Source organism: Pezoporus occidentalis, unplaced genomic scaffold (assembly GCF_034315485.1).
Source record: "Pezoporus occidentalis ecotype Australia unplaced genomic scaffold, CSIRO_AGI_Poc_V1 ctg1, whole genome shotgun sequence".
Taxonomy (NCBI): Eukaryota; Metazoa; Chordata; class Aves; order Psittaciformes; family Psittacidae; genus Pezoporus; species Pezoporus occidentalis.
Window position 1 is genome coordinate 13,465,557 of NW_026912778.1, and position 27,404 is coordinate 13,492,960.

The 27,404-nt window shown below is 37.0% G+C and overlaps 1 protein-coding gene across 3 annotated transcripts in view; it reads left to right on the plus strand.

The window, feature by feature from the left end:
- FGL1 (fibrinogen like 1) overlaps nt 1-17,813 on the plus strand; it is a 29,012-nt gene extending 11,199 nt beyond the window's left edge. For 2 of the 3 annotated variants that reach the window (XM_062636557.1, XM_062636470.1), the window contains exons 3-8: nt 4,607-4,787; nt 7,352-7,511; nt 9,482-9,579; nt 10,438-10,526; nt 11,088-11,275; nt 15,124-17,813. In XM_062636557.1, coding sequence (XP_062492541.1) covers nt 4,607-4,787; nt 7,352-7,511; nt 9,482-9,579; nt 10,438-10,526; nt 11,088-11,275; nt 15,124-15,283 — 876 coding nt within the window. In that variant the 3' untranslated portion in view covers nt 15,284-17,813. Of the gene's footprint in view, nt 1-4,606; nt 4,788-7,351; nt 7,512-9,481; nt 9,580-10,437; nt 10,527-11,087; nt 11,276-14,988; nt 15,089-15,123 lie in introns of those variants that run through there. The other variant, XM_062636625.1, reaches the window with a different exon arrangement.
- The last annotated feature ends 9,591 nt before the right edge of the window (nt 17,814-27,404 follow it).

The following is a 27,404-nucleotide window of genomic DNA, read 5'->3' on the forward strand; positions in this document are numbered from 1 at the left end:
CTCTAATCACTCCTGCTCAGTGGAGAAAAACATTACTAAATTTTATAGAAGCCTATTATGAAAAAGGCATTGCAATGAAATGCATTTGCTTGCTTTTAATTTTTCATTTGAAATGTTCTGAGCTTTTGCTGGCCCTATGACTAAAAACTGGGAATAATCTGAAGTTTACCTCTTAAGTTTTCACATTGTAATCTCACTGAAACACTAATCTCAATAGAGATTTTTTGGACCTCATTTAAATTCTAAAAATGTAAGAAATAAATCTTCAAGTAAAAAAAAAAAATAGTTTTCATAAAGTATTCTGAGTGTAATTTATAGCATCAATTTTAATGCAAGGTCACTAGCTGCTAAATAATTCACACAATAATGAAATAAAATTGTGAATCCACATTAATTACAGCAGCTGGTTAAATATGTCCAAGAATAGAGCTGTCAGCAGTTGTTGGATAATTGCTTCTCAATGTGTAGTACAATCAGTTGCTTCACTGAAACAGAACAGGTTATGTTCAGTCTGGTTTCAGTCAGTGGGCACTACTGTCCACTGGGGACAGCAACAATGAAATTCCCATTTTATTGAGTATTTCAATATTGTACTAGTTTAACTTTGGTTCATATCTAACAAAAGGAAGAGCAGTATGTTACAGGTGCTGACTCTCATAACCCTAAGATATGTTTTGCTTTAATATTACTCTAGCTGTGCACTGGTTTAGCTCCAATGACTTTAAAAGAGTTATCCTGAGAAAAAGTGTATTAGTACATTAAAAGAACAGTCTGGTAGCCTGCAGACTGCAGATCAAGCCGCATTGTTCCACCCTGAAGGTACACAGCTAACTTGTGATTGTCCCATGGGAAAAATAGGTGTGGAATTCCAAATACAAGAATTGTGGTTTTGCTGTGCCACAAAGTATAATGGGATTTTTCTGGAGCTGACAGAGAGATAAATGGGGAGGTTGAAGTCAGGGAGAGAAAGCAAAGTACTAGATGGCAGTGCTTTTCCTATGTAGGTTAGTTTCAAAATGCTTTTTCTGTTCAGTCATTCCTTTCTTATAGCGTAGCTATTCAGTATGGTTGGTGATTTTTTGATTGTCACTTACTATTTACCAGCACTGTAAGCTTAAATTCTTTTCATCAGGAAATCGTTCTGTGTAATGTAGCTATATTACTGTTCACCATGTGTCTTGTCTGTGAAGTAGATGAGAATCAGCTCAGTGACACTTTTTCATTTTCATGAATTAATTCACAATTCACAGTAAGTAAAGAAAAAAGAAAAAAAAGAGATCAATTTAAAATTTAATAATAATATTTAGAGACATAGCCTGTTGCAGACTTGTTTTTTATGTGGCTCAGAGGAAAGGACCTTTTATAGTGGTATATGAAGTAGTATCATACTGAGTTTAGAGAGCAAGTTTTCCTAAGGTACAATAGTAGCTTTTGAGAAGTTCTGTGCTTCTGCTATATAATTTAATCACAGCAGGAAAAATGACTTTTAGCAGTATGAAAGGGTGAATTGATAGATGCTTTTCACTTACACCTGAAAGAAACACACTTACCTGTATGTAGCTGCTCCTGAAACGCTCAGGCTCGTGCTCTCTCCAAACTGAGCTCTTTGTGGCTCAGACCTTGCCATGTGTTAAAGAGATTACTCACCTGAAGTTTTGCCTATGAAATTTCAAGGGCTTGGTGACATGGGCCACCATTTCCAGGGTCACACAATTCTTTCCTATTGTATTTTACCATGTTCTCCAAAGTTGCAAGTCCTGAGTTAAGACTGATACAGGCTAACCTTCTCCATAAACAGTGCAGTAAGACTAGTACGTGTGGCATGATGGCTTCTTTAGCAATCTTAATTTTATATTATTAGAAATACTATTTGATCGGACTGTTAACATGGGATTTTTGACAGCTTTACTTCTATAGTTAGCATTAGCTCATCAGTGTGATCCTGGAATTTTTTTTTTTACTAGTATTTACTCACTTTTTCTCAACCTGCCTGTGCAGCTCTCCAGTTCTCCATAGTTTTATGCATGCACTTGGGACTAGTCAGAGAATTTGCAGAGACCTGTCAATGAAGCCTCTTCTAATTTCCCAGTTCAACTCAGCTTTTGTGAAGGGTTTATGTGAAGTTGCAGGTACAAGTTGAGACAAACACTCTGGAAAGACTATATAATACTGCATCTTTCTTTGTAATATGCAACATGTCACACATTAACCAGTGCCGATGGTCAAATAGCATTCCTCTAAGCCACTATAGCAGGTTTGTCTCTGTATGTGCATATATAAGTACTTTCTTCTCTCGCTTCCTGCCAGAAGAAAAGGAGGGTATGCTAGGGATCTAGTATATCTATCAACAACTGGAAAAGATTTTCAAGGGAGTATTCTTAAATAAGATAGGACTCGAGGGATATTAGGTCATTGCCTGCATTGTTTATTCTTGTAAAGATGCTAGTGTTTGGTAAACGTGCCTCTTATTTCACAGCGCCTCCTTGTGGCTTCTCAGGAACTAGTAGCAAGCAGTTGGAGTCTGCGGACAAACCTCTTGTCAAAGCAGCCTAACATGGGCAGCACAAACCCAGGGAGGCAGTTGAGCTTTTCTTCTCAAACAGGCCATTGACAAACTGCTTAGTTCTTCCACGTATATTCCCCATTCTTTTATTCCACCGTGTCTTAGCTTGCAGCTAAGTATGAATTAAAGCAAGCATCTGATAGACTTCAGAAATACTTATAGCAGAGGCCTGTATTCAGGATTGTTATGCAAAGCCCAATCATCAAAATTTTCAGTGTGACTATATATTATAAGCAAATGGAACGTGATGGTTAGGAACCATTTTACTCATGGACATAGATTATTTAATCTTAAATTTTTTTCTAGTTCCTTTGTCTATTTGATGGAAGTGAATTGCATCCTCTCTAGTGAAAAAGCAAAGGGGTCTGCAATAATTACTTCTATCAGAAATAACCATAGTCATGACAGAGTTTATATGGATGTTTCTTGACAGTAGCAGAAGTTCCTATGCTTCTTCACTAGTACCATAAATGAATTATGAAAAAAATCTGCATGTGTTAGAGTTATAAAATCCAGATTCTATTAGATGTTAGTTTAATTCAGAAAGTTTTCCCTTGGAGTTGTGGTGAATGGTACCACAAGGAAGTCAACCTAACCAGAACCGTGTTTGTGCTGCACAGAAACTTACAGAATGGTATCTGTTTTTCAGATAGAAGAAAAAACAATCACTGCAGCAAGAAAGTGACACAAAACATTTTGGTGGGAGTGTTCATGGAAAATAGGTGAAGCCTGAGCTTGATGCAAACGGAAGTATGCAGATACCACTGGAGGTGCATGTCAGTATGCTACTTCAGGTCTTGCTAGTTCAGTGTCATAGGGCAATGGTCTAAGATATCAGCTTTTCTGTATGAATGGAAAATGTTACAGGTCTACATCCTTAGCTCATGTAAATAATGTTGCCCTATGAATAAGGTTGTACCAATTTAGACCTACTGCATACTTGATCTTGCATATCAGATTTCCAAAAGGTTGATCTCTGATTTTGCTTTTAAAGTGCTAGTTGTGCTCTTGTGCAAGCACTGTAGCTACTAAACTCAAGTTTGCTCATATAAAATTGCAGACACAATGCCACCGATACAAAACCTCATGGCACATTTGTACAATGTGTCATAAAACTCCAAAGGCTTTTTTCTCTATGTTGAAATCAAATTTGTGTAGCATCTATTTGAAGCTGTGCAGGCTATTTTAATTTAAGCTCCCTAGATCGGGTTCTGTTCACTTTGGCTGTTTTACCATAGTCATTAATCTAAACCAAATTATTGCTCTGTGTACAATCAGCATGTCAGCATTTGAAAGAGTTATTCCACCTCTCTTGTCATGTATCTGTATTTGCACTAGGGTAAAATGAGTGCTAGATGTCACCATATAAGAATCACCACATTTCTCTTCCACTCTGCATGGAAAAATTAAGTGTACAAGTCACAGACAATAGGGATTTTATTTTTTACATTTCATATGTATTTGTAGCTTCTTAGGGACTATTTCTTTTATCATGCCAAAAAAATGAGCTTGAAACTGTACAGTGTTTATGTTGGCAATGTTAAGATTTTTATCATAAGAAGTGTGTAATCTAAAAGCATTTGAAAAATGCACAATGAAGTTGGAAATGTGTGTGGACTATATTTCTTTAAAACTCTGGAATTTTAGAACCTTCAATGTTAGTAGCAAGGCCTCACTGAATAGTAAATCTCTGTATATGGCAGGCAATAGAAAATAAGCAATCTTTATGGTGGGGTCTATACTATAGTGCTTTTCCCTAAAGTCCCCGCTTCATGTTTGCAGTGAGAGCTGGTAATTATAGCTATTAAAGAGAAGGTTTCTCTTTGCAAAGCAGGTATATGTTTGGGCACTGTAATACACAAAATAATATTAAATAGAGGTAGCAATTGAGGCAGAAGACAACAGTGTCTGTAGGAAATTGCGAGCAAATGTTTTATTCAAGTTAAATTTTATTTATGGGTTGTTTTTTTGTTTGTTTTTGTGTCACATGTTAAATGTAACAAAAATTCTTGATTTTACAAGAAGATATGTTTTCCTGTCTAGGATCTACAGAACTGTTTTCAAGAGCAGATACGACTTCAGGGCCAAGTTAGGCTTCTGGAACATCGTGTGAAACAGCAGGAGTTAAAAATTATACGGCTTTTAGAGAAGAAAGAGATTCAGTACAGTGACAGAGGAGATGAAAAGAGTGTCATTGACTTGGGAGGAAAAAGACAGTATTCAGGTTAGAAATGAAGCTATTCTTTTCATTTCCATTCATTGTAATGATACTCAGAAGCTTTAGCACAATTGGGCCCATTGACTTACTGTTTCAAAAGCTCATAGAAAATTGTTTGTTTAAAACAGTGTTCAGCTTTTACTCAGGCCTGCTGCCACAGGGAAAAATTGTTACTGTCACATGGTATAAATTAAATCAGGATTTAAGTGGTTTATCCATTTGCTAATAACATATAATTCAAAAACAACCAGTAAATAATAAGTTGAGAACAAATATCGGCAATTCAACAGATAAAAGCCAACAACAGATATATATGAAATGTTAACATACAGTTACAGATTTCTAAACACCCCTTGACTAATCTCCAGAACTTCTAACCCACAGGGTCAGTTCATATTCACACATTCACAGCATGACATGGGTTAAAAGTACACCCTGACTCTGTTCCAACCTCTAAAGTCCCTGTGACATCCTAACACACGCAAGCCTGTCATAATGACATCTCCATCTTGCTTTAGTAATATTCTGTATGTTGCACCATTTTGACTGAGTTAAGTTCAGGTCAGGACATCACAGGTTTTAAGTTGTTTTTGTAATCTCACCAGCATTCTGGTGGTGATCCGGTCCCTCTACAGTGGAAGCAGGCTAAGTGTGTTAGCTCCTAGGAGCTGGAGTGAGGCCCAATCTCTTAAAATAATAAAATACCATACAAACCAATGGTTTGATTGAAAATACAATTTGGGGGGTGGATTCTTGGATGGTATGTTTCTAGTTGTCCAGTGCTAGAAAGCCTAAACTTCCATGATTAATTTAATAGCCTTGTTTGAACATACTTGTAAGTGTTTATGCTGGTGGGAGAAATCACAAGATATAACAAGGCATCAAATTTAAGAAAGCAGCATTAAAATGAAATTGAAAGCAGTTATAAGTCTGACTTTAAATTTTAGCTGTATATTTATTTATATTCAGCACCCTGGAATTCTTTCTTTTGTTATTATGGCTGACTCATTTGCTAGTGGAAAAGATTATTAAAACCACATTTAGGTGAAAGGTATTTGTCCTTTCTTAGCATTTGCTTCAGTTTATTTTCTTAAGATGTGATTCTAAATAACAGATCTAATTTGTTCCAGTTTCTGTTGTGGGGTTGTTTTTTTCTCAAGTTTTTCACTTTCCCTGTTGGTACTGTAGTATTTAATTCGAACTGCTGTAGCATTTTAATGTCGACAGAGCTGGGTAATTTGAAGTTAGATAATAAGGGAGAAATTCCACACTATATACACCTGCTAAAGAATAAAATACTCTCAAGTGTTTTTCTAATCTACAAGAAAATAATGGACAGGAAAAGCTGTTTTTTATAAACCAATCAAACATTATCTAGAAAGACAACTTAGCTATCATTTAAATTCTGTTTTCCATTAAAATTTATTCAAATCCTAGCACAGCTGTTTGTTTTCAATATGAAGTGTTTATTTTCTATGTCTAATCTTCACTGACATTTTCACTGAGAAGAAATATAATAGTTCAGAAAGTTCCAAACTGGCCTGGAAGTTCAGCCAACATGCTCATAAGTGTTTCAGGGAAAATCTTACAGTTATTCAGCCCTACCTTTGCCAGGAAAAACAGAAATATTGAAAATGATACATCTTTCCTGTATGACTGCTTGACGGTAGATTACATATAAACAAAGAACTCCTTTCATTTCTTGACTCCTAGAGGAAAAAAATATAAGATTATAAAATTACATTGCTGTTATATTTTCATGAGCTCTGAATTTTGTCATTGCTGTAAATGCTGGTTAGCCACTAACACCAATGCAGACCATACTGTCAATGGTATCAAGCCAAAGTGGTATCGTTTTACACATATATAGCATTTTTTAGAGTCATAGAATAGTTAGGTTTGGAAAGGACCTTAAGATCATCTAGTTCCAACCCCCCTGCCATGGGCAGGGACACCTCACACTAACCCATGTCACCCAAGGCTCTGTCCAACTTGACCTGGAACACCACCAGGGATGGAGCATTCACAACTTCCCTGGGCAACCCATTCCAGTGCGTCACCACCCTCACAGTAAAGAATTTCCTCCTTATATCCAATCTAAACTTCCCCTGTTTAAGTTTTAACCCATTACCCCTTGTCCTATCACTACAGTTCTCCTGTGGACTTTCTGGAAATAGAAGTATGTGTTTGTTTTTAAAGGTTACTGTGTGTTTTATATGTAAATTATATGATTGTAACAGGATTCTAATGTGGATGATACCATTGTAAATTAAAAGTGACACCACTTAAACCAGAGGAATGATTTTGCCAGTCAGATACAAATAAGAATGATATTTTATGTTAGAAAAAGATTCTTTTAAAGAAATGCCAAAATAATTACAGCTCAGTAAAGGTTTAAACCAACACAAATACAAGAAAATGCCCAGAAGTCATAAAAATATGTTTGCAGGAATATTTCCTTTGTAATAGCTTGGTTTATATGTGACTCTTACATGACATGACTTGATTTCTGATTTTGCCAGTAAGCATAGGACTAAAAAACCTGTGTCCAATGAATGTTTTGTGAGCAGATTGTGCAGAAATCTACAATGATGGCCATAAGCAAAGTGGATTTTATAAGATGAAACCTATCCAGAGTCCTACTGAATTCCTTGCCTTCTGTGACATGTCTGAAGGGGGTGGTTGGACTGTTTTTCAGAGACGTTCTGATGGCAGCCAGAATTTTGATAGGTAGGTACCAGACTTGCTCATTAAAATTGGAAACAAAGTGGACAAACATTCAGTGAGATGGAGCCAAGTTAAATCTTAACTTTATAATTGTTGTTATCCCAGATAAAAGTGAGGAATGGTTATTTTGTGGGACAGTCTCCAGATGAGGTACCACTTCTGGCTCTGGCACTCTTCTGTGAGACATCTCTTCTAGTCTTTTTCTGACAGCTTGAACATTTTACATGATGACATTTCAGTGTTAAATGCATTAATAATTGTTGGAGCACGAATTCTTACTGACAAATGAAAGACTACCTTGTCTTTTGCAAATAGTAAAAATGTAAAAATGTAAGCAGTCTGCTTGAACCAAAATACCACCAGCAAGCAAGTTTGAGAGAAACCCACCACAGTCATTTGTAGCTCATGATAAAAAGCCTTCAGGAAAGATATGATGCGTGACACCTACTCTCCTTGCCTTTGCCAAAACTCAAGCATTTTGGAGAATGTCCAGAAGTGAAATTTTTGGTTCTGTGAGACTTGAATATAAAACTCTACAAATATTTACAGATGTTGGAAGCAACAAGAATGTTTTTAGAACCTCTGCTTTGCTCAGTTTGCTTCTCATGTATCTGCATCCTTCTGTGGATTTGCGTCTTACCTGTGTTTATGATTACTGCAACTAACTTTACAATACACTTATGAAATAGAGAAGCAATCCCCAGAGAGGATGAAATACTTCAATCTGGCCAAGAAAACTTTGCTATTCTTATCTTATAAAATATAGACAGACAAGCTACAGAAGCAGTGTGTAGCATTTTATTATTGTTACTGCCACGCACCACCCATTCTCCCTTGCCAGAGACTGCCAGCTATTTAAGTCACAGAGACTGCTTTCTCTTATGACTGCATGTGCATAGCATAATACTTTCACCCACTACTTGGAGAATACTTGCTCTCCATCAAGGAAAGAGATCATATTTTTGTCCCCATTAGAACATGTCATGAAAGCAAACCACTGAGAAACTGTTTCAAAGCCAGTGTGGACAGGGAAAAGATTCAAAGTTTTCAGTATACACATTAATTCTTGAAACTATATACCAGTGTTAAAGTTCAAAAATTGTTAAATCTGTCAGTAAGTCCAAGCTGGAAATAGCTAATACCTCAATTTAAAAAGTTATATATCCAGCTACAGGGGTTTCACATTTTAATGACATCATGGAAAATAAAGAAACTGCATTTGTGGTAAACCTACACATCCACTTCAATCCCCTGGATGTAACCAGGAAAAATATTTTCACTTCAGGGAAATTGTGCTATGGCAGAGATTGGACTGAGCTAATGTGTTTTCTTCTGGCTTTAAAAATTTGTTAATCTTCAGACTGGGATTCAGTTTTTCACATGTGAAAAACAGAAATAATTCTGTGAAGATCAACAATGTAAATAAGATATTAATATCTAAAATATTTATTAATGTTCTGATATATAATGAACCTATAGAGTTCAGCAGAGATGATCAAGGGCTGCAGTACTTGCCCTGTGAGGATAGACAGAGGCTTCTTCAGCTTGGGAAAGAGGCAGCTTCAAAAGAACCTAATAGTAGCCTGCCTGTACCTACAAGGAGGTCACTAAGAAAGCAGAGCAGTTTGAGAGCTTATTGGGTAAACAGGCTCTTCAGAGTGATATCTGGTGGGAGGATGAGAGACAAAGTACATAAGCTGAAACGAGAAGTTCTGGATATAAGGAAAACCTTTCTTGCCCTGAGAACACTCAGCAAGTTGCCCATCTTCGGAGGTTTTCAAGACCTGAATTGACAAGCCCTTGAGCAACCTGGTCTGATCTCATGGCTGACTGCCTTGAGCAGGAAATCGGACTAGAGTACACCCTGAGGTTTCTTCCAATTGGAATTATTTGGTGGTCTCTGATTGTATGATAAAATAAACATTCAAGCAAACTTGGGGTTTTTGTAAATTAGTGATTTATATTCTTTTCAGAGTCTGGACTGACTACGAAGAAGGATTTGGAAATTTTGTTTCAAAAAATGGTGAATATTGGCTTGGAAATAAAAATCTTCATTATTTGACTAATCAAGGTAAGATTTGTATTGTAACAATAGTCTTCTCTTGTTTCTGTTTCTCTGCTCTTTCCAGGACATTTTTTGTTACCCGTTTTCTTTGCACAAATCCTGAATTCTGTTGTTAGTCTGCATGGACTTCCCCAAGTTTCAGACAAAACACATTTGAATATAAGTTTGTCTTATAATGGAAGGATCAAAACTGTCATTGGGCCACTGTCATGCAGGGAGCCCCAGCAAAACAGGAGGTGGTAGACAGGAGTATGTCTTAAAAGAATTCCCTTTACCCACTTCACAGTCAGCATCACTAACAGTCCAGAGCCAGGTAAGTATGCTGTACCAATTCATTTAGTCAGAGCTTTACACAGCTGCATAGGCTATTACATGAAGGTAACTCTGGGCCTATTGATGAGGCTAATTTTAGAAAGCTATTTCCATCTTATTAATAGCCACTCAATCTAAGGTAACTTCTGCTTTGCTGTAGGATACACCAAATACAAAACTTACATGTTAACGTAGCCAGCTAATTATATGGAAATTCGTGCCACCAGGATGCAGTCTTAGTTTAACTCTTTTATCTTAAGTGCATAAAAATCTAATTTTCTCAGGATTTTTTGTTGTCGAAACTTGAAAGTCTGTATTGGAATAATTCTAAAATGTTCTAAGCTGAATCAGGAGAATAAAGACAAAGAATTGCAAGATATGCTTTAATATGCATGAAGAAAGAAGATAAACCCCCATAAAATACACTGTGATGTGATAAGATTCATGATAGATGCCTAGTTAGTATATTAATCTTCTACTATAATCCTGTGTTCTAAGAAGTAGTGAGGTGGAATAGTTTAACCAAAATAATTTCTCTTGTTATTTCTTAAGGGAACTATACTTTAAGAATTGATCTAACTGATTTTGAAGGAGAACGGCGGTTTGCACAATATGCAAGATTCAGAGTTGCAGGTGAAGAGGTAATAAAATGCTAAGTAGTGACTAGAGGGTTTAATGAAAATGTGGACTCTGTAGATGGACAATAGACATACAGGTTTCCTAATATTCATAAAGGTTTGTGTAGAACCTTATCATATTTTCCTTCTCGCATGTGCTTGGAATTTTCAAATATATAATAACAGTGATTTACTTTGATACATCAGTTTCACACTTACTGTAAGATGTATGAATTATTTCGTTTTAGCAGCCATGGATTAAAGCAAGGTTTTCTATTTTTGTCAGTATCACCAACAATAATGGTACATCATGTTCTGATTTGTTAACATGTACTACAAATTAACACTAATACTGTTTTTTAGTATGTCATTTATGCACATAATAAATGTGCTTACCCCAGAAAGCATCTTTACAACCCTCCATTATCTAGTACACAGTGTGCAAGTGGCATGACATTTCTGAGAATAAAAATAGTAGCAAATGGAATAGATTAGTTTCCTCTTTGTGGTTTCACTCTCTGACGTGCTAAAGGTTAAAAACATATTGGCATTATTTTTTTTCCTTTCTTTTTCATATTTTATTAGTATTCTTATGAGATGAATTGTGGTGAATACTCTGGTACAGCTGGTGATTCCCTTACTGGTGGATTTCATCCTGAAGTAAAATGGTGGGCTGATCATCGAGGAATGAAATTCAGTACTAGAGACAGGGATAATGACAACTATGAAGGCAACTGTGCTGAAGAGGAAAATGCTGGCTGGTGGTTTAACAGGTATTTTGATCTTATATTAATACAGTATTGACAATTATTCTGCTTCATGTGTATTCATGCAGTAATAACATATGGTAGAAGACAGGACTGGCATTGTTTATTGTATTTGCAATCTGCCCTTGACCCGTAGCAGAAATCTCAGTGCTGGTGAGACTGAGGCTCACCTTAGAAGGACAGCACCTACCATTCAGCTCAAGCTGGTCTGCAATAACACTATTTGCCATAGGTTTTGGTCATCTTTGTTATCAGGGAGTAAGGAGAAGACAATTCTGCCCCTTTAACCATTTTGTATGCAAGTAGGTCAGATGTATCCCTGTTGTTTGCAGATGTATCCCCGTTGTACTTTTGCATTTCTCCTGTATTGCACTAGAGCAGATGTGACAGAATATCTGATGAGTTAAGCTAGTGCTGGGTTATTAAGCCTCATTTTTTCACCTCAGTTCACAGCGTCTCGCTCTTGTTATTCCTTCAGTATCAAGATGGGAATGTGTCCACTCAGTTTCTGTCAGTGAGCATGGATGAACTGAAAGGAAGATTTTTTTAAACAGTGTTCAGTAAAGGAATTTTTAAATCCTACTTACATGCAAAATACCAACTCAAAAAGAAAGGATAAACCTGGTAGCCTTAGCACTGTCTGTATAGACAGCTATGTTCTTTCCCTTAATTCATTAGATAACAATGAAGAGAAACTATGCAATCTAGCTGTGTAATACAGTGATTTAAAACACAAGTCAAGAAAGCATACTAGTCTCTCATGGTGATCTCAGTTCACTTGGCAAGAGCTGCCAGGCTGGATCAACTCTATTGTTTCTCTCTGTTGTGTCATCCTTTATTTCTGTTTTTTAATTCCTCATTTTCCAGATGCTGTTTCTGTAAGTTGTCTGTGACCATTGTAGCTGATACGATGTAGCCATTAACTCAAGGTTTCATAATTAATTGCTTATTTTAATACATTTTAATATATTTGCATGGATAAGGGGTCAGCAGAATGTTTGAGACATATGGAAAAAATCACATGTAGACAAAGGTTTTTGCAGTTCTCACAAAAGCTAAGACATAAAAGGGAAAGGCAACTGTGTTGGAGGTCCTTTTCCCATGAAATCATAACTTTTGTGGATTTAGAGGAATACGTAGACTCAAGGAGCATAAAACTCTGATACCATGCCATGGAGTTCATTAAGAGTGAATCACCAATGAGTGTTAGTCAACTGCATACTTTTTTGATATTTCAAAAACTTTTTTGTTATTGTTGTTAATGTTGGATTGGTCTGGGCAAAAGAATGACCCTTTTGCAAAAGTAACTGTATGGCAGACTTGACAGTTATTAATACCGTGTAGTTGGTGTTACATAACTGCTAAAGATAGCTGGCTCCTACTAGGCTGGTTCCTATTATGGTTGTGTAGCTCATGCTCTTAAAGTGACAGTCTATCTGGATAATGAAAATCAATCATTAGTAGTAATTGATTCCACTGCCTTGCTACAGACTTTTTTATGTTAAGCCTAGCATCAGACTGAATACTGCAAAATACTAGAAAATTTCAGTATCCTTAAATCCTCTCCAAAAGAACAAATTGGCAGAGAAAGAAAGCACTCAGAACATGTATTTGTCATACACAGATTAGCAAACCTAGAAGGAATTAGTGCTCTTGGCTGGTTTGTATAGGAGCTCCCAGCTATGAAGGAACTTCTTATAGCCAGCTCTGTGCTATCTGGACTAACAAAACACAGAAACGCCCAGATAATATGAATACCAAGGGATGTGACACAAGTGAGGCCACATGGAGATAGCTTAAGTCTTGCTCCAGCTCAGCACTTGTCATCCTGGACTTCTGCAGAAAAATGGCATTCTTTTGTAAGCAAAGCTGTAGAAGAGATTTTCAACTTGGATGCAAATCCACAGAGCTGGGTTCACTCTGGTACTACACCCAGGTGATAAGCTTTCTTGCATCCAGGGCATTGCAAAGGTCAGTAGGTTCATAAGTAGTAAAAGAAGAGCTAACAAGTCTAGTGGACATGAGCTTATTCTCTCCCCAGCATTCCCAGTTTTAGTTAGGTCATGCATGGGTGATCATGGTGGATTTGCCAGGCATCACGCTGGGACGACAGGTCTCACCAACTCAGGCTTCTTGCCTCACCAGTCATCCCGGCATAGCTACATCAGTGTGGGGCCATACTGGAGCCAATAAGTGCAGGCAGAATTCAAACAATTCTTCAGAAAACCAACTCTATCTCCCTGCGTCTGTCATACAGTTAATATGTAAGTCAGATAAAATGTTCACAGATAATTGAGAGTTGACTGTAGTTCTGAAAGTATTGCAGGGAAGTTTTTTAGTTTAAAAATAAGCTTATCAGGAAGAGAGGAGGACCACAGGTTAACCTTAAGGAGCTTATTGATTTGTGAATGACTGTTGCTTCATAATACAGTCATGTGCCAGTTGTTTCTTTCGTATGTCCAGTTACTTCAGGCAGCATCCAGTTGGTTACAGAATACCATGCCTCCCAGCACTAATTAGGAATTGTTACTGGCTCATGTTGCTGTTGACAAAATCCTGTTTTGCCTGCTTCCATCAAAGGAACTAAAAGGAGGGGTTCAATTGATCTAGATACCTCTTATCAATTACAAGGCTTCCAATGAAATTGTGGTTTGATTCATTTTGATAGAGTCCCTGCTCAGCGCTGAATTTGTACGGCTGCAAAGATTATGTCAGCTCTGATACAAGTTTGTCATTCTTAAAACCAAAGTCATTTTTTGGTATCTATCTGTGGTTTATACACTTTCAACCAACACATTATCAAAATTGAGCTTAGAAACTGTGAGCTATAAATAAGCATATATATATGAGAATTTTCCTATGAGGCTTTCATGACATTTTTATTTCAGTTCTCAAAAACCGTTGTTAATGAAGTGTAAGCAAAGGCAAAGAGACTAAGTAAGATTTGCCAGTTATAATATCCATAAGTTTAATTTGGGCTGGTTTCTCTTTGCATATTTTCTGAAGTATACTTTTGAAATCCAGCATGGTGTTCAACAGCTAGATATTAACAGCACTTACAACAAAATACTGAATTGACAGATAAACCAAGCCAATTCATTGCAGTGTGCTGCAGAAGAAACAGCTATTTTGCTCTCCATATGGTCACATGAGGATCCAAGCTTTCCTGTAGAAACCAAATGTGTATCAAGATGGTGCTGTTGCCTAATTAAGCCTTTTGGGTTTTGCTAGGGAGTTTGTGGGGTTTCATTTGTTTGTTTTACCACTTCAGTTAATAAATTGTAATGGCATTTCTTCAGTGTATTAAAGAAACCCCTTCCCCTCCCCCCAAGTATTTTGTATAGTCAAATAAAATGCTAGCTCTGATGAGCCAGTGATTTGGTATACATATGTTTAATTAGCTGACAGATTTAATCTAGTTGTATACAGAAGTCCACAGATGAATAGGCAAATTGATGGTAATATTCCGGAGTAATTGCAAAACAGAACAACAAAAAGCAGAACAGCATTTCTTTCCCAGAATTTTGTGTGGTGCATGCCCTGCTGCCACCCGTGACCTGAAAAACTCTGGACTAATTCTCCACTGAAACAGATTAGCAGGCAGAACTCGGAGAGCTAGTAATGCCACGAAACATGTGGAGAGAACAAAAAGAACTTTTGTTTCAAAGGAACTAATAAGAGCACTCGCAGTATGCCCTAATTGAACTGTTATTGTTTAGCTGCACTGAAGTCCCCAAAGGCAAATGTTTGCAGCTGCCAAACTAGGCTGTTATCAACAAAGCAAAATATTTGACTTGCACAGAAAATGCAACTTTTTGAAGGCCTTATCTCTGTTTTCCTTTACTTTCCACCAGGTGTCATTCTGCCAACTTGAACGGTTTGTACTACAAGGGTCCCTATACTGCAAAGACAGACAACGGGATCGTTTGGTACACTTGGCATGGGTGGTGGTATTCTCTGAAATCTGTTGTCATGAAGGTCAGACCAGCAGACTTTGAACCTAATATTGTTTAAGTATTTTATTAAAACGATTTATCTGGTTAATTTTTCAGCAAATCAGTCCAAATTAAAACAGACGGGCAAGTTTTTGCTTCTGATCTATGCATATATAAATCTGGAATAATTTCTCTGTAACCAGTAGTTTTAGGAGATGTAAACGAGAAGAAAATATGGCTTATGAATCTGTATACAAATACTTACACTACTGTGTGTACAGGCTTTTTTGAAAAAGGCAGACATTCACCTAGGAATAAGGACATCTTCATCAACATGGAGAATTTTTAGCTTCTGCAGTAACTAAAAATCCTTTCACCTTTAAATAAAACAGTATTGTCACAGTGTTGACTCAAAAATTAAAATGAATTGTACTTATTACAACAAAAAACTATTTAAATGTAAGTGTAAGGCTGGTTTACTCAGTAGACGGAACATACTTTCTTTAGAATGGCTCAAGGCTTTGGAAGTGAGCTGCCTGTAAATTCCTCTGATTTATTTGTTGCATGTGTTGTGTACATAGCACACATAGTAAGTATAAAGAATGAGGCAGGGAACTGAAGGAAGAGAAGGGATGCTACCAGGCTAGAATCAATTGAACCCAGTGTACAGAAGTGGATTGTCTGTTATTGCTGAGCCATTTCTAGGGCTGGTCACATCACTAAAATCTGACATTTTTAGATGGTCAGTAGTTATGTGTTTCTTCTTCTTGGTAATCACCATTATACTTTTTTTTTTTTTTTTTAATAACAAAACCCGATCTTTAAGGTATTGACATTTAGAATTTACCAAAAGGCTAAATAACAAAAGCTGCAACTAATTTTAATGGGACCTATGCTGCGAACATAACGCATGTGTAGAGGGAAGTGTATTTTATGTGCAACTAAAACCTGGCATTTTAGAGGCTCTTAGCACTTGACTCTATATAAATTTTTACTTTCTTTATGTATCTGTCAAACTGCACAACTCTCCAAATTCAGATGTCTTGTTCAGTCACTTCAAAGTGGTTCTGATTCTAGGCCTATTACCTTCTTCTTTTCCACGCTTTAGTAAATCCCTGTACCCCTGCAAGAGAGGACCAATGGAAAGCTCTACAACTGCTTATTTGGAGCCTTGTTTGATCAGTTAAACTAAATTAAATTCTGTATCTGACAGGAAGGCATACCAGCCTGTGTGTGTGTGTGTATACATATGTACTTACATACAGATATGTATGTTCAGCATTCAACATTATAACAGAACATGTGATGTGCATTCCTATCCAATTTTATTACAGAATTTAAAATGGGTTCCCATGTAACTCTATGAGCAGCAATGTAAGTATAGATCATTAATAATATGATGGAAGGTTTGGAATGGTTTAAAAAGATGTCGTTAGTACAGTATTTCCCATCATAATTTTCAATTTTTTTTTTTGCTACTTTTAAGAGAAAGATTTAATTCCTTGCAAAAACATGGGTGTCATTATGTAGAAATTGCAAAAACATCCTTAGCTTTTCACAGGAAAATGGAAAGATTAGCTCATTTATTTGTGGAGTATCAAGACACATCTTATTCCACATAATTAAAATAAAAGACATGGAGGATTTAAGTACAGCAAAGCTGGATCTCTAGCACACACACACAAAAGACTCTAACCATGTGCATATTGTGCTTGTAAAATTGCAGCAATTTTTTCCTTTGCTGCAGCATAAATCCATCCTCTACTTAGGAAAATACTAATGAAATCTTTCAGCTGAGTTAGGGTGCTTTTGTCATATTCTGACATAAAAATGGACTCCCTTTCTCTGTTGGAAATCATAAATGAGGGAGGATTAAATCTTCATTTTTACATTTTACAATGCATTTATATTCAGCCTAAAGGACTGAATGCTCTTTAGAACAAGGACTGTGATATACTAGCTGTCTAAAATGCATCCGGTATACTGCTAGCAACGTGAAAATACAGTATTCTTGCCACCTTCCTATGGCCTTTCTTTATGTAATAAATCTTTTTGGCCACATGAAAAACATGTCAAAGTGTTGTAATTCAAAATGGTCATATAATTGTTCTCAAATAAAGAAACCCCTTATTTTCAAAAGGCAAGTTTAAATAGCTACTACGCAAGACAGTAGACCTTGGAAGAGAATTCTTTAGCTGGCTTGCCTGTTCTTATTAATTTATTTCTTCAACAGGTATGAACATGTTCTAAGGTAGTCTTTATTTTTACAAGATAGCAGAACAAAGGCCAGGCGTTAGACAGAACAACATAATAACTCCCAAATAGTTGAGAATGAATACATACCATTTGATATAAATCATATAATGCAACAGGAGAAGAATCAAGACAGTAACAAGGAAAATGTTTGTCAGTCATGATTTAATAAAGAACATAATGATAGCTACCATCAACATGTAATCAGAAATACATCTTACTGTAATATCTGTTCAAGGGAAACACCTTTCTATCTTCAGTTGAATATTTCTCTTTTCTTCCATTTGCTAAACATATCAGACATTAAAAGAATGGAAACTACAAGCCTAGATGATTTAAAAGATCAGTGAAAAAGCCTTATATGCTACAGCACTTGTTTTTCCTAGAATGTCTGGTATGCACTAAGAGAGCTGAGGTACTGCAGTCTAGCCTACTGCCTTTCCAGTGCAGACTTCTCATCGGCTTATTGCCTATGTACAGCCCACCTATGCCTACCATTCCCAAAACTGTTTCTCCTGACACCAGTTCTCAAACCCCTTTTGTGAGCAGAACATTTTGTTCTGTCAAAGCTACTTCTCCCTGCTGTTAGCAAACTGATGTACCCAGAAAGGGGAATCAAACCACAGCTTGGCAGGGCTGTGGATATTCCTATCATGTTCCTTTTGTTTACTAAAGCTCAAAAAGCTCATTAGCTCCAAAATAATGAAAACGCAACTTTTGCTTCAGTGCAGGCTCTCATTAGCAGTTGTAAAAGAGGTAGAAAGAGCAAAAAAAGTGTCCAAGGAAATATTCTGTATCTAAATTTTCAAAATTTCCACTTATTTGTCTTTTTATTTTAATTGTCTATTAATAGGTCAACTTCTTAGAAAGCAAAAAAACAGAGCTGTTCAAACCCAGGAAGTACTTTGAAATGAATATGAGCATATGCTTGCTGTTTTCTCAGAGTAGGTTTGAGAACTGGGAAATCAGCAAGATTTCAAGCACTCAGACAAAATCCATATAGGTGTGTGTATGCGCAGAGAGAGGAAAGATACTATTTTCTGTTAGTTAAAGCGCTCATTCAAACAGAATGTAAAACTTCACATTGATAGTGGCTCTTTAATACTTAATTGGGGGTGGTGGTTTGTTGAATATGTAGTGTTCATCTGAAACTCATCTTTTCCAAGTACCTGAGGGCCGTCTTAGCCTTTATTTAGTGCATGATGAAATCCACCTTCTCATTGCTACATCTTCAGTTAACTAAGACTTAACCCTACCCTAACATTAAAAAGATTGCATTAGAAACATAATTTTGATTTGCAAACATTGATTAAACAACCCTTGGACCAAATGTATATGTTTGTTTGCAGAAAAAAACAAAATAAGGCCTTTGCAAAAAAAAAATCTCCGTAGCTCACTTTTTCCCATCCTTCCTCAGCAATGCATATGTATCTGTGCATAAGTTTCTTTTACTTGTCTTCTATAGAATCTAAGTTTCCTTCCTTTATTCTTTTCTTCCTTTCTTAATGACAATGAGATCTTTAGTCTTGCCTGTTAGTTGTGTTTGCATACCTGTGAATGCCTGGCTTAAGGAATCTGTGTAGCTCTGAGGTTCTGCAGAAGCTCAGCAAAGGCTCTGAGCAGAAAGGCTTCTATGTTAGTTATATCCTGCACTAGATGGTGCTCTGTACATTAATTTTTTTAGGCAATATCCCATTTGTAAACTAGTACAAACATTTCTCCTGATTAAGTTAATTATTAAATGACAGGAAACAAGTAAAAAATGTTTTAGTGAATGTAGTCCTTAACTCACATTTGAAATCATACATGGGTTCCTAAGGTTACCTAAACTCTGTGGAAATTCACAGCTTCTAATTATCCTGAGGTATGGCACATTTAAGCAGGTAAATTGTGGTCTCTTTAAAGTGCCTTGCATTACAACACTGGTTTGTAACTACTGCTGATTAGAAAACAGAAACAAAACTCTGCAAATTCCCAGCACTACCTGAAGTAACATATCTGCACTACTGTATTCCTGCTATGATTCCTTTACTGATCTTCCCTGATAGGATCTCTTTCTATTTGTCACATTGCAACTACTCTGAAATTCAAGGGAACTTTACTGGAGTGAGGCCCATCTTTGTATCATTACACAAATAACAAAGCATTTGAATGTTTTTCATGGTCAAGAAACTGAGATTTTTGTGAGCACTTGTGGCACCAGCAGGATGAAATGAAATGAATGCTTGCGGCATAGTGAATTCATTGCAGGGAGAGCCGGAAATCCCTTTCCTGCCAAGATGCCATACCCCCATCTGGGAAAAGCACCCTTCCTAGAATTGCTGGGTTATTCATGTGGTACTCAGTGAACGTAAAATTCATGCTGCGTGTAATTAATAGAAAGTCTTGCAAGTTTCCCTCTTTAGGCTAGTATCTAAGTTTGAATTATAGCTGCTTGCAAGATGTACAAACATTTTTTCTTGTGATGAAGAGGATTTTAATGACTGTAATGCTTCTCCTTTTTTTTTCTAAAACTGTCAAATGACTCATTTTAAATATCCTATGGAAGTTTTTGAAATAAGGCTAATTCAAATTATTCCAGTCCTGTGTCACTGAATCCTCTCTGCCTCTGTTATGCAGCATACTTAATTAAAGATGTCATCACAGTTCTTATCTGTTCCTCTTACTGAGACTTCCTAACAAGGGCTTAACAGCTTCTGTGTTGGTTTCACTACCCCTCTGACTGAGTACAGAAAAAAAAGAAACCAGAAATATCACATACATCTGGCAGAACACAAGTCACTCTCAACCTAAAATTTCTAAGCAAAAAGTTCTTGAGTATTGAAGGAAGGGAAGGGCCTCCTTTTTATATCTACACAACTTGAAAAAGAAGTCATTAATATTTGCAATTGATGACAATAAATTTAAATTCTATGTTATATTTCTCTTTAAGTCCCCAACATTAAACTAGTGCTCTTGAGCCTCTAAACCTGGCAGGAAAGTTTCATATATAATTGGATACCTTCCCAGCTATGTAATTCTCAACTTCCTTTTTTTTTTCTCCCCCCAAAAATGAACAAAATTAATCTCATGCAAGCCCACTGAGACCAGTAAAGTTACACTGGGAATGAGTTAGCATGTCATTTGCTCTTCAAGCAGATCATTTATATTGTATCCCTAAGAAAACAGTTTTAACAACAAATTCTATTATTCTACTTTGTCATTAATAAGGTATCAGCCATATTCACTATATAGCATTCTACAGGGAGCGTAGCCCTGTAAGTCTGTATGTGCTCTGTAATTCATCATATACTAATGATCAGCAACCTTCTCCCGTGTTACTGGAACAACAAAAATAGCTGTGCTTGTGCACACCTAGAGCTGGAAAGGGGTAGAGCTAGAAAGCAAGGAGAGGTTGCCCATGACATCTCAGACTTCGTCAATGCATGGGATAACAGGCTCTACATTCTGGCAGGGAGGTTGGAACTAGATGATCTTTAAGGCACCTTCCAATCCAAACAATTCTATGATTCCCAAAATAGGTCTCACAAAGTCTCTGTCATTTGTACACTAATTAACCCTCAGACCTAAAATTAATCAAAAATTAAGACATACTGCAACTTTTCAAGGAACACCATCACTAAAGATGAGGAAAGAATATCAGGCTGTCCAACATGGGAAGAGTTCCTGACAGAAATAGTAGGTGTTATCAAATTCACTTTTGAGGTCTTCTGGTACATCACAAAGTGACTGTAGGGAAAATACAGACTTCCTTATGGAACAGCACCACCATAATGATTTCAGCAGGTGAAATATAATGTATATGAATACTTACTTTTATTGTTTTACTTGATGGGCTGCTCCTTCCTCTAAGACAGCTTTAAAAAAATACTGAACCCTGTATCCTAGACTTTGCTCATGAAAAGCTCTTACCAGAGAATATGAAAGACTGCCTCTTTCACAAGGAAACATCATGCTGCATTATGATTCTTTATGATACCACTGAAGATGTACATATCTGTGAAGAACAGTGGAAGCTGACGTCAGGCAGCTGCCTTGTCTCTGTTGTTCATCTCCCCCCCCCCCTTTTTTTTTACCTACAGTATCTCCTTTCACTTGAATAGTGCTGGAACCAAAAATGTAAAATGAGACTCGAGAGAAGTCAGCTGCTAATAAAAGGTTCCACTGTCCTTTGTTGCTGACCCACTAATCTAAATGCAAGCAACTCTGATGTGATACCAGAGAAAGCCTTCATTGGGGCGTATTTGTGCTTACTCATTAGAAACAAAGAAGTTTCAGCAGAATGCTTCCTGGAAATGTTGTGATATAAATCTTCAGCTACAAATGCATTTCTTGGATTATTTTTAGCAAAGCCTATATTATTCTCTGAAACAAAAAGGTATTTCCATACTGTTTATTTCATAGCCTATTTTACCACGAAGGCGTCCAATCACAGTGGGAAGAGAACAAGTGACCAAAATTAAACCCCCTTCTCTGGGATATATAAATTTTGAAAGGCAAGGAAAATCTGTAACCCCTCAGAGTCATGGATCTCATTTTCTTAACATGAAGAAGAATGAAAGCCAAATGTATGCATTTTCAGTTTAAGAAGTGAAGCCTACAATTCATAGATGTAAGACTGAGGATGTTCTCCTCATCACCTCTGTTTTTCTCTGTATCACACAGCAACTCACTGAACCCTTTGATACTCTCCTCATGTATGAGAGAAACACGGTTTAACCATTTTACAGAGCACTTCAAAACCTCCTCAGGAAACATGTAATTCAGGACTACACTTACTCTGTTACTAGCCTAGACTATTAGTTCTGTCTGATCCCTGTCTATAATCCGGAATCTTCAGGTTTTTCACTTAGATAAAGCCTTACTAGCAGCATTTCCTAAACTGAATACAACATAGGAAGAGAGATTAAGGCTTTCATACACTGTCTGCATACTAGTTTAAGGCAGCAGAATGGCTCTGTTTCAGAAGTATTTTTCACAGTGATTAATTCAGTCTCTGGAAGAGACGTCCTGCACAAGTATTTTAGGGTATATTTAAACAACCAGAGTTCTCCATGAAAGATTACCTTTGCTAGTTTACACCCATGCTCTGCATTTAAAAAAAAGAAGTGCTGACTAGAGCAGAAGGCTCCACTAGACTTTAACCTTATTGTCTTCAGTTTCTGGACTGGCATGACTAATTAAGGAGGTCTGCATCTTCAACTTCCAGAGAAACAGCAACACTGAAGAGCAGGAAGTAATCAGCACTAGGCAGCACCGCCATCCATTACATCAATATTCAGAGAGACAGGATCAGTAACTCTAAACAAGAGCACTGCCTGTTATAGCCACTTTAAACACACTGCAAGCTGCTCATCGTACATGGCAAATGAAATCCAGCAGTACATGTCAATGTGCATAGTATGGTATTTCAGACAGTTTTCTGTGATACATACAAGGTAGGGAAAAAATTCAGGCATACAAGGATTCCATGGAGAATTCTAGTAATATATGGGGGCTTAGAAAACGGTTTTTGTTACTGCAGTTTGCATTTCAGACAGTGGAAAATTATAAAACCTGACAAATGCCCACTAATAGGAGGCTGAGCAAGAGATTGTGGTTAAGGAGGGCGCCATGTGGGACAGCAGGGATGAGTACTCTTCTGCCGCACATTCCAGTTCTGACTCAGAAGCTTGTCACAATAGAAAACATACATGTTTTTATACTCCCTTGTGCAAATAAACTGACTTTTGCCTTCAAAAAATTCCAACATTGCATCTTCGTGACTTATTTGCCAACCTGTAGTTCAGCTAAAAGAAAGCAAGTAGCTAGTGGTGAAGAAATGAACATGTTTGTTCTTACTCCAATTTAACTTCTCCTCCTAGACTACCGGCCTATCAGAAAAAGGAACTGAAGTGAAAGCAAAGAACGAAATAGATTGCCCACACAATGTTAATGATTTTGTAACTCTATATGCTTGGCTTTTTCTTTCTTGTTGCAGTTCATTAAACTTCCAGTTATACCTTAAGACTGCACAATAGCCAAAAGAACACATGTAAAATAGTAATTAAAAATGTATCTGTTTTATTAATAATTTCATTTATTTTCAGTGTCTTTACAGTATGAAATATCAACAACACATAATTTCATAGATAAATCCTACTGTGTCCCAAGTAAAGAATGCTGTAGATACATAATGCATATATGACCTTTCTCATTTCCCTGCAATTTTCCAGCAAAATAATGTCACTCTTATGTCAGATGCACATGATTCAACAGTAATCTTGTCCCATTTGTAAAGTCGAGTGGCTTGAACGCTAGACAGGACTAAATCTTATGTAAGGCCTGTCCAGCCATTAAAACTATGCCAAGAACAACACTCATCTAGGCTGTTGCATTTAAGTTGTGGATTCCTTTCCCTAGCACAGTTTTTTGGGGCAGTTAGAAAAAGTATTGGGCGGAGCATGAGACTAGTTTTAAGGAAAATAAGAATTGGTTCAGACATGAGTTCATGTAAGACCCCTAAGTGATCTATGCTGCAATGAAAACATGAAAACATGGGACTAAAACACATTAAGTACAAATAAGAAAAATCGTATTTTTCCTCCATTGGATTATTTTCACTCTATTTTCCGTATGTGTTTTCTCGTCTTCTTCCTTTGGCATGTGTTGCCACCTGGGAGGGAAAATATCCTAAACTTTTCATTTTCTTGCTACTGTTGGATGCATACCATTTCTTAAAAATGACATGCAGAAAATGTTAGTTTTGGGTTTTCTTTACTTGTTTTACCCAGCTTTTCTTGTTCATTCAGGAACCTTTCATGCATAGAGAACAGCATTCAGTTTCAATAGTCAAATCAAAAGCACATGCTGTTCCTTCATTACTGTTGGAATTCATCTGTACATAATAGAGACAATGAGCAAAGAGGAGGAAAGGGTTTCATTCTCTGATTATCAGACTTTAGCAGTTCGTTTTTGGGCAGTAAGTGCTTTCTCACAGCATTGTTTTGTTCCATCCTGGCTCAGTAAGGCTCAGACGGGAACACCTTGTTGCCACACAGAACCAGTTTCAAGCTTTTCCTCTCTATTTTGTCGGTGCAAGTTTCTGTTTAGCACCCACTGCCTTTATCACAAGTACTCTCAGTTTGTCCCATTACGTATACCATACCTACTTCTAAATAGGACTATTCCAGCCAGTATGAACACTAGCATAACTAGCAATATTAAGGTGCTGCATGTCTAACGCAATGCACATTCACATACATGGAGATCTGAAACCCATAGAAGCCTACTGAACAACCAGAAAAATCCAGTTACTGGTAGAACAGTAAGCAAAGAGGAGTGTGGAACACTGCATTACACTGTTTTGTGAGCTCAGGAGCACCTATAAACAGCTTACAATGCATTAGCTGGTCTGCAGAAATTGCCAGCATGTATTTATTACTTTGCACAGCTATAGGCAAACTATGTGCAAGTTAGCTTAGCATTCTCTCCTGTCAGAACAAGACACATCACCATGTATTTGCTGCTGGCTACGAGCCTATTCATCCCCATGTCCACATTTACCATTGTGCAAATGATACTTGCTGAACCCTGCTAACTTGATTTCACATCCAAGCCCCACACTGGGGAGATGCTGCAACAGCAATGTGATTTTTATGTTCCTTAATCACAGAAAAGCGACAGAAGCAAATAATATTCAGCACCATTTAAACAGCTGATCAGCTACAGGTGAGAATGGAATTGGGTTTACTTCAGCAAAGCTGTATTTCTTCAAAACATTAAGTCTGTAGTGAGCTAGTGATGAAACCACTGAAAAGCAGGAAAAGCAGCTGTCTGTGTAACCTTTTCCTTCTATTAGTTTCCTTTAAATAAGCCTTAGTATAAATAATTTTTCCGCATACGCCTGTTAACTGCTTATATACCTGAAGGCAAGTGTATCATGAACCTGTTGCAGAGGCATAGGCATAGCCCTTAAAGGCTCAGGAGCACTTGTTTAGTGGCAGGAAACACTTCCAAATAGGCCTGTGCAAGAGCTCTCTTGGAATTTTATCTTTACCTTCATTTCTTCCCCACAGACAGTTCTTTGAACAGAAAGATCTTAAGAAGGACTTTCAGAAGAAAAGGTGTTTTCCTTTAAAGGGGGAAAAAAAAAAAAGAGGAAAGAAGCGTAGAAGCAATCAGTAATACAAAAAAAAAAAAGTGTGGTGCTGCTGGCTTTTCATCCTGCACTCAAAAACAGGAAGTCTCCATTCCCTGTTCACTGTCTCTAATAGCTAGATTATCTCCCACTCCTTCTTCAGCTTGTCTCATCTGCCAGTGTCTTGTTTGGAGAGCTCCTTCAGTGTCTCCTCTAACTTGCTATGTGTGCCACAGAAGTTTGTTGTCAGCCATCATCTTTTTTCACATCAAATAGTCCCACCTGAGAGAGATCCAGCTAGCATCTCTAGGCACTTTTTTAACAGGTCTCTTTCTCTCCTCTGACCAAGTCATTCATCAAATCAGTGCCCTTGTGGTTAGTTATACATCAGCTCCAGTTCAGCATGACTGAAAACCAGGATTCTAGTCTTAATTTTTGTTCAGTCATTTCTTGACTCTACAAAGAACACCACTATAATTCTCTTAGGAAGTGGGCAGGTTTGACTGGAAATCTTCACATCATGGCAATATGTGAATCTCTCAAACATCTTCACATGATCTGTGATTTAACCTTCCCTAGCAGCCATCCTCCTAGCCAGTGTACTTTTCCAAGGTTTAGAATCATAGAATCATAGAATAATTAGGGTTGGAAAGAACCTTAAGATCATCTAGTTCCAACCCCTCTGCCATGGGCAGGGACACCTCACAGTAAATCATATCACCCAAGGCCTCGTCCAACCTGGTCTTGAACACTGCCAGGGATGGAGCATTCACAACTTCCCTGGGCAACCCATTCCAGTGCCTCACCACCCTAACAGGAAAGAATTTCCTCCTTACATCCAATCTAAACTTCCCCTGTTTAAGTTTTAACCCGTTACCCCTTCTCCTATCAGTACAGTCTCTAATGAAGAGTCCCTCCCCAGCATCCCTATAGGCCCCCTTCAGATACTGGAAGGCTGCTATCTCCTTTGCTGTACTATCACTTCCCCATTGCCTTGACAAAACATATTCTCAATTATAGTCACTTGAATTGAAAATACTGTTTTAAAGATAGCTCTGCTGGACCATCATGTTCACTATACAATCTCCTTTTTTTTCCCTCTCAGAACAGACAACCATATTTAGTATTTTTGCATAAATCTGCTTAGGAAATCTTGCTTAGGAAACTGCATATATGGAAAATACCAAGGGGTAACAACAGTAGGTACAGAACAGTGAAGTTGTCATTCTGCATATGGCTGTATAAGTTCATTGAAATGACACTGAAGAAGTAAGTGGGAAAAATTAGTCAGTTTGGTTTTTTTTTCTAACTAGAAAAAATAGAAGTTTCAATAGCCTAGAAGAACAATATATATATTCTCAATCACTAATATCAGGAAAATAAAAAACTCCTATCTAGATTTCTCAAAATAGTGATGGAAATAAAATGGTTAAAGTGATATCTTAACTCCATGTAAGAGAAAACTTAATGTCCTCCTTATTACTTTTTTTTGGCATAAGAAAATACATCCAAAAATTACTGAACAGAGTTGTCCTTATGAATTGTTAATAGAAACCATGAGACAATTCTTTAATGTGCGTTTAAGAATAATGGAAAGAATAAACAATAAATATTTAATAACACATACAATGTAAGGGTTTATCTGACAGATAATGGCCCATGAAAGCAGGAGTTTTATTACATTAGGGAATCACGTGAACTAGAGTATTTTCTAGTTCCCCACCTTGTAAGTAGAGGACCGAACCTTGTTTTAGTGAAAAGCATACGAAAAAAGAAATTACTTACAGGACTAACTTAGCCCAGAGATCTGTGATCTGTTCACCAATAC